The sequence below is a fragment of the Andrena cerasifolii genome, chromosome 7, assembly GCF_050908995.1.
Source record: "Andrena cerasifolii isolate SP2316 chromosome 7, iyAndCera1_principal, whole genome shotgun sequence".
Lineage (NCBI taxonomy): Eukaryota > Metazoa > Arthropoda > Insecta > Hymenoptera > Andrenidae > Andrena > Andrena cerasifolii.
This window is the reverse complement of record NC_135124.1, coordinates 7,103,294-7,116,009: the sequence shown is the minus strand read 5'-3', so window position 1 is coordinate 7,116,009 and position 12,716 is coordinate 7,103,294. Positions and strand designations below refer to the sequence as shown.

At 38.2% G+C, this 12,716-nt stretch overlaps 1 protein-coding gene across 1 annotated transcript in view; it reads left to right on the top strand.

Moving 5' to 3' along the window:
* Task6 (TWIK-related acid-sensitive K[+] channel 6) overlaps window positions 1-11,820 on the top strand; it is a 139,170-nt gene extending 127,350 nt beyond the window's left edge. The window contains exons 3-7 of the mRNA XM_076817443.1: window positions 244-598; window positions 1,530-1,685; window positions 2,438-2,613; window positions 3,037-3,366; window positions 4,667-11,820. Coding sequence (XP_076673558.1) covers window positions 472-598; window positions 1,530-1,685; window positions 2,438-2,613; window positions 3,037-3,366; window positions 4,667-4,981 — 1,104 coding nt within the window. The 5' untranslated portion in view covers window positions 244-471 and the 3' untranslated portion in view covers window positions 4,982-11,820. The remainder of the gene's footprint in view (window positions 1-243; window positions 599-1,529; window positions 1,686-2,437; window positions 2,614-3,036; window positions 3,367-4,666) is intronic.
* Window positions 11,821-12,716: the final 896 nt, after the last annotated feature.

The window sequence follows — 12,716 nt, the reverse complement described above, 5'->3', positions numbered from 1 at the left end:
ACTATTTTTGAAATATTTATATTACATTATTAACAGTCCTTTGACACTTTTTACATAAAATGTGTCCTTCAAAAGTCTGTTATACATTTGCAGTGAACGTAATTCATAATGCTCCCGAAACAGCTCTGTCTACCCTATTTGTCAGTATATTGAAGACAATTTACCAAAATTCAGCGATATTCAAAATATTAAGCTAGGGGAACTTGGTGATCAGTCTGACGACCGTAGAAACGCGTTTTCCAGATGAACGAAAGCGGCTACAAGGCAGTTCTTGCAAGGAAGAAGACACCCTGAAGAAGAGAAGTCGCGTGCCGGGTCTGTAGCGCTCGGTAAAGAGAGGAAGGGCCCCCCGAGCATCATCGAGAAGGGGAAGGGGTTCGTCATGGGCCCGGCACACAAAATCGTACCCCACTGAGCGATGCAAGTAGTTAGGGCCGGGGCCCTGCTAGTGAGCATGTGGCTCACTAGAGAATGAAGAAACAAAACGTCCGGACCCTAGTGTTGATCGTCATAACGCTCACCTACCTCTTCGTCGGCGCTGCAATCTTCGACTTCTTCGAGTCCGAGACGGAGAAACGACGCAAGGAAGCATTGGACGGTACATTTCTTGCTAATCAATTTAATGTTAGTTTAACCGACAATGAAAGAAACAAGCATCAATGAGTAGATTTTGAAAGCATCTGGTAAATTCTTCGAGTGCTTTCGAGTTTTGGCACTATTATATGTTACTAAAATTTGAATAACTTCGTTTAATAGAAATAGATTTGGAGATTTAGAAACTTAGAGAAACTTTTCGAGGTGGTCTTTTAAAAATCGATTGATGAAATAGGATGATGATAATACATAGTAATTTGATAACGAAGTGAGTAAGTTAGAAGTAGGAGATTTTATAGGCTCTAGATTCTAGAACAACGTGACTATTGTAGAAAATTGTACAGGATACGTAGTATGAAGTAATGTTTCAGATAAAAATTAAAATGAAACACAATCTGAATAAAATATAATAAAATATGTGAAATGTATTTCATGAAATTTCGGACTTGAAGATTTAATTTCTATATTTGTGATTCATTACTCGATGGACTTTTGTTCCTTCATTCCTGAACCTAGATAGTTACTACATGCTTTTCAAAAGGGAATACCACAATACTTAGAATTTCACGAAATGAAACTCGGATCGATGTAGAGAGGAACGACTTAGGTACAGCTTTCGAAATGTAATTTTGCTAAGAGTACTGACTCTCTGTCGCAAGTCCCACATTCTTGTCGAAGGAACTTCCAGCTCTTCCTTTTTTATCTGTATCAAACCTCTAACCATGAACTTCGACTTTTCTACTGATTCTATGAAAGATAAATTCTAAAAAAAGAGGTATTTATCCAGGCTAAATATCCATGAATCCATATAAGGATAAAATCGTTACGAAGTGTGGAAAATGTAAAGGAAAGCGATGTGGCAATTACAAAACACACATGGATGTGGGAACACAAACTGCATGGTTGAAGCTGCATTGACGTTTTTCTGTTCGCAGCCATTGAAAAAATGGTTATACGCAAATATAATATAAGCGAGGACGACTTCAGGATCATGGAAACAGTGGTGTTGAAGACGGAACCTCATAAAGCTGGTCAACAGTGGAAATTCGCAGGAGCGTTTTATTATGCGACCACGGTTCTCACCACTATTGGTACGTATTCGTTTAGAAAAATGAGTTCGCAAAAATCGACGATGATGTAACAGCAAAGTTTCAATAACCCAAAAGTTAAATATAAAAAGACTGTTATCGTATTATTAGACAAAAGCAATTCGATATTCTCAAAAGATATATGTGCCGGTGATTATGAAAGTGGTGAAACAAAAAATACATGACTTGCACCACTTTCATAATCGTCGGCACTTGTAGAATAACAGCTGTAAGATGAAAATCTAAAACCTATGTATTACAGTAAGAAACTAAAATAACAGGAATATGTGAAGAATTATTATATTCGAATAATTCGTGGAATAATTACATAAAAGCTTCTCAAATTAATTAGAGACTCACCTACCCAAACGAAGCACACATTCGCTACATGTCCCACAACTACAAAATATATACTACTATTTGTATCTCTTGCAACCACTATACTCTTAAAAGCACGGAATTTTTTATAATATAGATTAACTGTGTATTTCAGGCACGAGTGCAGGAAATTGAATAAAAAAAACTAAAACGAGAATTATATTAAAATAAAAAATGCAACATGTGTCAGATAATATTTCAGTTTCCATTTCCATCGAGTATCTATCCATGTAAAAAAACCATAGCTTTGCAATAAATTGTCGAATGTAAAAGACAGAATAATTGATTAATAATCAATGAACCTAGCAGATGCGTGTATATTGAATAAATTAAATTATTGAGAAGTTTTTTTACTGGATATACGAATTGTCTTACAGGTTACGGGCATTCAACGCCAAACACCATTAGTGGCAAGGTGTTCACGATGTGCTACGCGATCATCGGAATTCCGTTGGGACTCGTGATGTTCCAAAGCATAGGAGAGCGTCTGAATAAATTCTCGTCCGTCGTCATACGGAACGTAAAGAAGCTTCTTAACTGTAAGGATGTCCAGGTAAAGCTACCAATTTCATTACCTCGAAGTAACCACTAAAATGTTGAGTCTGTTAGGCTACGACACTTCTGTATTGTATTTCTATCGACCACACACCTTACACCCGTAACATTACGCTTTTGGCATCACTGCGCTTTTATTTTCTTTACATTTCCCCGCAATTTGGATTCGTTTAAAAAATTTCAATTTTCTGTATGTTGACCTATCCAGACAACCAAAAGAAAATTTGGTATCTGTTGAGCCGCATTCTTTTACATATGTGGGTCGTTGAAGAGTTCAAGGAAGTTGAGCTTTCTATCTTGTGAAGTAACAGTGTTCACTTGAGGAAGAATTCAGTATCCCTGAGATATTACTGACAGCTCCTCAAGCTAAACTCTGTGATCATCGCAGAAAGTAACTGTCCTCGAAAACAATTATTTTCAGGCCTCAGAAATAAATCTTATCTGCGTGGTGACGACCTTATCTTGCTTAACAATTGCGGGAGGTGCCGCAGCGTTCTCCAGGTACGAAGGGTGGTCGTATTTCGACTCCATCTACTATTGCTTTATCACCCTGACGACCATCGGATTCGGCGACATGGTAGCGCTGCAGAAGGATAACGCGCTGGACAACAAACCCGAGTACGTGATGTTCGCCCTGATTTTCATTCTGTTCGGCTTGGCCATCGTCGCCGCCTCCCTCAATCTGTTGGTGCTGAGATTTGTCACAATGAACACCGAGGATGAAAGGCGAGACGAGGCCGAAGCTCTACAGGTAAGGGAACATTTCGAAAAATATTTTAAACTCGTAAACGAATAGAAAAGTGAATTCACAATGCATCGGCGAAGAACCTCGAGAAAATATTTCTGGGTACGTGATAGAAATTCGGCTTAATCTCATTATTCTGATTCGTTATATTAATTGTACATTTGAAGCATTTCTTTGAAGAAATATTTGTGGCCTGCGCGAATGGAAAATGCAAACAGAAATTGAAATAGTATTAACGATAAAATTGAACACAGAATTAAATTCGTTTGCCATCATTCCAATCAGAGTTTAAACAGCTCAGCAATTATTGAATTCTGATGACACAGTTTTTGGAAAATATTACTTGCTCCGGGAAGGATGAGAAAATTAATTTATCACCTGATTATACCGTTACGAATTTAAAATATTTCAGCGTGTACTGCAGATATTTCGCTCTTTAACATATTATCCCAGAGATTGCGTATTGCTCGCCGGAGCATATACGAGCATCCCCACGCGAGATGGAGTTTACACAAGTGCGCAAGCAGTTTGGCCATAAGCTCCAACTTTTACTCGTTACACTGTATACTCTCTGATGCTTCCGTGGGTAAAATTACATAGAATATCTTCGATGCATATAAGCACCAGAAAGTTCTGAATAGACGAAACAAAATAACAACCCCGCACCAGCCCTCTGCGGTGCTCGTGTCTCGTGCGATTTTTAAGGGGCTAACTAAATTTAACGGGATAAGAAACAAAATAATTTTTGCATAAAGGTCGAACAGAGATTTTCTTGCTTACACCACGTGACTGGACTTGGATACTTATCAACGACAGCATTACAAACTTTTGCCCCTCCAAACGTGCCCCAACACATTATCAACCCCCGACCACAATATACAATGCACTCTGCAATTAATTAGAATAACGTTTCCTACGTAGGTACAATAGAAAACAATACGTCCATCACTATGACGATCCTATCACCCCCCTCCCCACCAAACGCGTCACAAAGTCCACAACTGTGATCGTGCTAATCCTTTTGCAACAAAAATAGCTACACCACGCCAAGCGTTACGTCGAACTGATAAAGGGTTAATACACCCATCGCCTTAACACCCCTCGACATGAACACCCCGAATCGAATCGATACAAGAGAAATGTCCCTGTCCGGCAACCCCCCTCCGCGACTGCGACGCCAGCCCCTCGACCGACCAGACGACGAAAATTCGCGAGAAAGCTCTGATACCTTGCAAAAACACCGTCCAGCACACGTATACAGCGTAACGAGTACAAAAGAATGAAAGAGAATATTGTTGTGACGCAGGCTGCGCAAGGAGCAGTGCGCCTGGAGGGCGACGTAATAATGGCGAACGGCTCGATACTATTGGGCCAAGTGGGCAACCACGGTGACACTGTATCGCTGGACGACGAGACGTCCGTGTGCAGCTGCCGCTGCAGCGGCTTCCAGAGGAGACGACGAAGACCACGGTTCACGGTCCGTCGCTTGCCAGGCAGGATCTCGCACCTGCTGCCCATGCAGCAGCTGCCGGAGCTGGATGTGCGCAGCGAACTACGCCAGCCGCCGTTGACGCCGCTGCTGCAACTGTCCCCGTTGCACCAGCATCGGGCCAGCATGTGACCGCCGTCGACCGAAACAATGCTGCCGCAACAACTTCAAAAATGGGACATAGAGACCGAGGGGGAAAGCGAGAGTGAGTCCGAGCGAGAGGGAGCTTTTGACGGTGACTGCTTCAACGAATTTGACCCTCGAGACCCTCTCACCGCCTCCCCTTTCCACTACCGCGATTAACCGTTCTTCAAAGCGCGTAACTCGCCGCCGGAAGCCCCGACGGGACCGGGGCAAGTTCCCGTGCACGAAACTGCTCGGCGAAGTCAATGGCCACGCTTCGTTCCTCCTGATATTCCTGTTTTCTCGGGCTTCGCCCCTTCTCCGTGGGGGATCGGTGTTTCGGTTGTTCTGAGTTCTGGCGACGAGCGCCAGGTACGTTGGTTGTTCAGTAGCTTTTTAAGTAAGTAGAAAGATTGTGGAATACGTTTCAGTTTTGTTAACTTATGGAGGACTAAGGAGGTCTAGGCTGGACTTAAATATTTCTACGTTATTGGGGCAGGTTTCTGGTTTTATCCAGGATTCATTTCTCTGCTAGCTTGCGGCTCGTTATGCTGAACTGTTGCCTCGAGTTACTTTTTTGTGGAAGTTGCATTCAGCGGAGTGAATTTAAATGAAGGAAAGAATTAACCAGTTTTTAATTATTTAGCTATTAAAAAGGTACCTCAGAGTTTTTCAACTTCTTCTTTTTCACTAAATTTAACAATGTCTGCCTATATTTGGAGTATAAGAGAGCTGCTCGTTGTTATACTACAAAAAGTAAAAGCCAATAAAACGTGTATTAGATTCAATCTATGTACAATGCAATTCTGTTGCGAGTGTTGCGATATAAAGGTCACCTAATTTTAAATTACTTTCAAGAAAACTTGTCATGTATTAATATTCCAGGAATCCGACTTAGTACATGTCTTCCTAGGGTTAAAGAAACTGAAACTTTGAAGGGACAGAAGCGTATTTGTTATTCGTTAAGGTGTGCCCTTAAAGGCATGGACATTTAAAAGAGCACATTCCTTGTGCTTTGCCGAATGTCGTACAATAGAAACATTCTTCGTGGCTACTTGGCGAATCCCAAGCATGATACGGTTGTCGCGGAAAATCGCAGAAGTGACGAGACTCTAATCAAACATTCTCATACGTTCAGAAGAAAATTTTCGATTCGGCTCAGGGAGCTTCGTTCTCCTCAACCTCGAAATTCCAACGAACCGTTTTAAGCGTTTGAAAATTTAAAAAAGAAAGAAGAGAAAACCACCCAAAAAAATATTTAAAAGTCTTATCCTAAAGAGGACGAGGTCCAAGTGCTTCCCATTGTTTCTACTTGATCTTCCAATATTTTAACGATTGCATTCACTTCACGCGAATTCGCTGAGGACATTCCATGTGCAGTAGCGCTTAGATGACAACGTAATCTTTCATTCGATTATTTAATCGCCAGAAGAGGATAGAATCTTGTCACAGGTGCGATCGGGCGGTGAACAGACTGTTTAGAAGCAACTGTTGTGCATGTACAAAAAGGGTGTGCGAGTGATCATGTGTTCCGTAGTCCAGAAGCATATATAAAAATAAAAACAGAGCGAGAAAGAGAGAGAGAGAGAACGAGAGAGAGAGAGAGCGAGCGAGAGCGAGAGAAAAAACAAAGAGATAGAGGAAAATATATATCTGCGTTCACACTGCTAAGGAAGAAAGAGAAATATATATATATATACATATATATATGAACAAATATATACACACCGAAAGACATATACACAGGATGAAAACACGACTTTTTTCATTAAGAAGGCATTTTACAATTTGTATATATGAACTATAGATATTACACGTACGAATCTAGGTGTACGAATTAAGGTGTTTCGATCTTAAACGATGTTTATAAATACATACTTGCGAGATAACATTATATTCTTATCATGTGGGTGCGCGAGTACATGAGAGAATCCCATTCTGGATTTTACATTTACCACCGTTTAATTAAATGATCCAGATCGCTGAGAGATCGTGGCCGTAACTACGTAGAACTCTAGGTACCATAGACCTCGTCGCGCACGGACGCACGGCCGGAAAGACAGGAATATGTATAATATACATACGTATATATGTATCTAACGAAGATAACGAATCCAAAGGAGCCGTAGATCACGAGAATTAAATATCGCCCCTTGGTCTTATTGGTTACAGTTACCTACGAAAAGTCAATCCATCAAGAAGACACACGAAGCACGTAATTTTCGAATAGATGAACGCGTCATACTATAGCCGAACACGAGCGGAACAATTCTCTTGCCTTTTATCGACAAGTAGAACGTATTCGAGTATTTTTAAGGCGTACACTGGTTTGCACGCACGTACACAAAAGACACACGTGTAGCGTAAGTAGCGAAACTTCGTTTGCCCACTCGGCCTTTCGACGATTCCAAAACGATCGCCAGAAAGGAACCAACGTGACAGGTATCTTTTTCACGTTTCCTTTCGTCTGGTTTCTTGGGTTTTCCTTGCCGTGCCGCGTCATTCTTGCTACGCGTTAATGGGAGACGTTCATCAGCCCTTAAATCCATGACAAGTATTTGCCCTTCCAGCGCAAGTACACTACCATAATACATAGAGTGGCGCGTGATTCGTGGTGCCACGAAAGGGTGATTCTTTATGGAAACATAATTCGTAAATCTGCAGGAACATTTTTCGTGGGAGACTTCGTTTACGAAAAAATCTATTTCGAAATTCTGTCACGGGAGCACGCGGTAGGACGTGTCTGGCTATCACTCGTTAGTTCTACTTGCGCGTTACTGTCTCCTTACTGCGATATGACACATTTGTATAGATTGCTTACTTTTTGGGACCAATACCTTGGTCTCCAGGACCTCTGTACAGGACACTGCTTGATTTTTAATTATGGGATTGTATAAAAAGCAAAATCTAGGGGAAAAAGGTGTAAAGTACATCTTTTCCAACGCAAAGAAATAATTGTGCTCTGATTCGAAATATTAAAACGAGAAAATGCATTAATATTTTACGGTTTTGTATATAGAATAGAGCATTATTTGCATCATACTATCGCCAGTGTTAACAAAGGTCTATATACAGGTAGAAATAGCAGATAATAGTCAGGCGTATTAGCCAAGTTAACAATTGCACAACTACTTGACGAATGTTCAGATTTGAATTTCATAAAAACGATGTGTCACGATATTTTATTCTGCATTTCCATTACATTTTTGTACGAAAATTCACCCCCATTTTGCTTATACGATTAATCATGCTCTGTCCTTTTTTCCATTTCTTCTGTCCATTTATATGGAAAAGACTTAATACATATACTGAATCTACTAGCATTTCTTAATCTTAAACACCTTCTGTTTATTTATTACAACAGAGCATAATGAGGCATATGAGTATAGATAAAATTTGTATATCGTGTCGAAATTTCTAATATTCTTGCAATTTGTACAGTATAAAATTTTGCGACAATTAGAACGCTTTGCTGAAAGAAATTTCACAAATTTTATGCGCTTTTCAAGTATTTGAAATTCAATACTATTCAGTACCTATTTTACACACTTGGGGATCTTTCGAAATTACACTGTAATGAAACTAAATTATTTCTGTCGAAAAACTTACGAAATTTTATTAAAGAATTTACTGTCGTTTCCATATGTGTATGTATTCGGTAGTACAAGAATATACAAGCGTTCAAAGAGCGACGACCTACCACTGCGCTAATCACGATAAGATTGTGCAACATGAGTCATTGGAAAAACTGTCGTTGAACAGTTACGAGACTTCAAAAAATCGTCGAGAAATTCTTCGAAACATTGTATTACTACGAAATGCACTTGTTTCGTGCTGGAAGGGTGAAAAACACGATTAACTTGTAGTGCACCTAATTCATTAAAAGCTTTAAGGAACATAAATTTCAATCATATCCGAGTAGCCATCAGGACTTACATTCCACGGTTTAAGGGTTAATGAAAACGCGTGACTGCAATCAAAGCTGAAGAAAACGCGACAACATAAAGGGAAGTGCTGGCGATTCACTGAAGCAGACATATTTATTGAACGTTTACTCGATAGTTGTATTGAGAGTGAAAATGGACAAGAGAAATTCAGTGGATCGATGTACTTATCGAGATCTTCAATAACATTCGCTATAAAGAAAACGAACGAATAAGATTTGTAACATACTAGGGTAGGAACAAACAACGATCACGTCGATTGGAATGAACATTCGCGATATTTAAACGAATAACGAGTCGTGTGAGCATCGTGGAAACTAATTCAAAGAACTCACAGTTAATTGCATTTCACGTTCTTTCGATTATCGTTAAGGAGGATTTCATTTCGTAAGCTCCTCCTGCCGAACAAAGTGATTTCTCAATCGTTTATACTGATTAGCAGTAATTGACGATAGCCTTCTCGGAATTACAAATATTTATTATTACTCCGTTTAAGGTCGATCATCTCCACCCCCGCCCACCCTTACACTTGCTCTTAAATTAGAGAGTTATTATATTGAGTCTTTGAGAAAAAAAAACAAAGAGGAATTAATCCCTACGTGAATAAAAATTTCTAATAATCTGATATACATTTTTTTATTCTCAAATGGACGTTATAGCATGTTAAGATAATACAAGGATTATATAGACTTTCAGATAATACTTTATATTTATAGCAAGATTCCATAAACATTAAGTGAGCTTGTATAACCTTTAACCTTCGAATTTAACGTTATAGCAGTTGCCCCTTATTTATCGTTGGTTTATTAGTATCGTAAAGTAATGGTACATTTTGAATATTGTAATGAAAACGCTTACGGAACGAGAATCGAAGAAACTTCATTTAACGATAAAGGTACCAAAAGTTCGTCACTAAATTCGTAAGTAATGTTGCATATCTTGTCTGTTCTCTACACCTTAATTTACGAACAACACACGAACAGTCCACCTATAAAGTTGACAACATTTTTCTGTGGGATTTACCAATAACAATTAAGATGCACGTGATTCGTAAAAGTAAATCGGCGTTGGGTTGAAAATTGGAATACAAGGTTCAACGATAAAAAAAAAAAAAACAGTGCAACTGTGCGAGGGAAATCGTGTATTTGCTTAATGGTCAAAGTGAGCAAGAATAGACCCACTTTGCTATTAATAGACAGATATTGATGCAAAACAGGCAAGTAAAAAAAGAACTTGTTTACGCTAATTTATCGATTGCAAGTGCCGTACTGGAACGCGCGAACTGGTGTAATTAAAACAACAAAAAAAAAGGCGAAAAGAAAGGGAGGCAAAAAAAAAAACAATCCAAGATGTTCCCACGAAATACAAGCTCAAAGAAATGTAACGAATTATATTAAAGTGCCATCGTTTTCTTATGCATGTTTGAAATCCTTGTATTACTTTGGTAAACAAAAAAGTGTTATTAAAGAACAAGCGACAAATGTATTTCGACATCGATGAATAACAAATTATAGATAGTTTCCATTAACAGGATTAAAAGTTTCGTCGACAGACCATAGTGTATAGCAAATGATCTATAATTATTAACGTCATCTCGAACGCCTGACTTTTAAAACACTACCAATTCGTCTGAAGGCTCGGAGAGCTTGCAGAAAGAAGATAAAAGCATGTTTCATAATTTCAAACAGATAAAGAAATAAAGCTTTCTTGAAATCCACCGCCACTTCGAACAGACTACTACAATCTTATTACAAGCTCTCCAAGTTTATTTGCCTCGATGTACGATCAAACGTGTGACGTACGATATTCAAGATTATTGCAGTACAAATGGCCATAAAAAGCAGGTGGAACTCACTATTACCTAAAAGTCATCGTGAAGACTTACATTCCTCACAAAAGCATCTTATTATTAATTGTATATTAATGTTAATGGTATATTGATGCGTCTGAAATTTTCATTTCACACCCGACACCATCGCGTCGCATATACTTTTCAACCGAGATTACCACTTATAGAAACTAATGGATAAAAATAACTGCGAACTGATAAAGTTTTACTAATGTTAATAAAATCTTGCATATACATATACCTATATAGATAGACACGCAGTTCTTTGTTTCGAGGGAAATTATTCTAATGAATATTTTAAAGTACCATTTTAAATAGCGGCTCACGTTAATCATTAATGTGGATCGTGACTTACCCGTCGCACCTGCAAGGAGAATGATGTCGTTCAAAGTCAGACATGCGCTTCTCAAACGTTCAGATCGTGATAGAGTTGCGTTTCTCTTCCCACTCTTCTTCCATCAATGTTTTATCATTTTAGCTGGATAAAAAAAAAATAGGTCTTATCGATATGGCGTGAAATGTACTAAGTAAATATGCATAAATTGTCAACGATCTTCGACCAACGCTAAACTTAATTAGTCCGAATATTGCTGAATAAGCGAGGCAAAGTTGAGATAAACGAACGAGGTCTCGAATCGGTCTCGTTCTGGACCGTAATGTAAAAAAAGAAACGAGCGAAAAAAGTCTTGCCAAGTGTATGACACGCGATGACTCCAGGTTTTCAGAAACAATTACCATTTACACCTGTTTAGCGTAATTGTAGTAACATTGAAAGTTTCAAGACATTCAAATCATTCGATATTTAATGTTCAATAAGAGGAAACAATAAATAACAATACGAAACGATATGTATAAACGATGGGGCGACAAAGTGTGCGATGTATACAGGGTGCTCAAACAATATGTGGTCAGATTTGTATGTACAGAATGTTGAAGAGTGTTGGCGAAGAAAATTTGTAGGAACACATATACATTAATGACCTATAAGAAATTCATTTAATGAGTTTACTAATCTTCTTAACTCTTTGATGATTCCCCAAATTAATTATTAACTGTGAGATAAAAGAAATTACAGTTTCCTTTCACATTTCAATTTGGTTCACGAGAAAGTGCAAGGAACAGAAGATTACTTTTGCAATGTATTCAGAAACTATCATAATTTGCTTTTTCGTAAAAGAAAGTGCATTCGAATGTGCATTGTAGTTAATGTGGTTAGATTTTAACATGAAATCACCAAACATTCATGTCAATCATCCAGTTAAAATTTACTTTGCTTGATATATTTAATACTAGCTGGTCCGTTACCCAGTTTCACCCGGCAATTATTTAAGATGTTTCCAAAATAGAAAAGGGTAAAAAATTATACGAAGAACTTATAATCTAATCTAGGACATATGTAATGTATATTCAAAATTTCATTGAAATCCGCTCAGCTGTTTAGACGTGAAAGAAGAACAAACAAACAGACAACGTTTCACTTTTATATATTAGTAAGGATACTCCATAAATTTGGTCGCATATTATTCGAACACCCTGTCTAGACAATTTAAACAATTTACAAGACACCAATTAACAGTCAGCGCTGTAATAAAATTGAGTAGAGTGTGTAAGAATTTTCACTTCGAAGGAATCCCACATTCGGCGACACAATTGGTTAAATTAACATTTTGAATATGTAATTAACTCGAAAATTTGATGAACGCTTATTTGGTCCTCTAAATTTGAAAAAAATTCGAAATTAAAGGAACGCGTTATATTGTTACTAACATACTCGTCTTAATCATTATTAACTAATTGTTTTCCTACGTAAAAGATATAGCAGTTTGTTTCATATGATAAAACCGCGCCATTTACATTTTTCACCTACTTTGAAATGATGCGTTCCTTTGATATCAATTTTGCACGAATCAAAAACCAGGCGTCAGATTAAAAGAAATGAAATAGAGCTCTA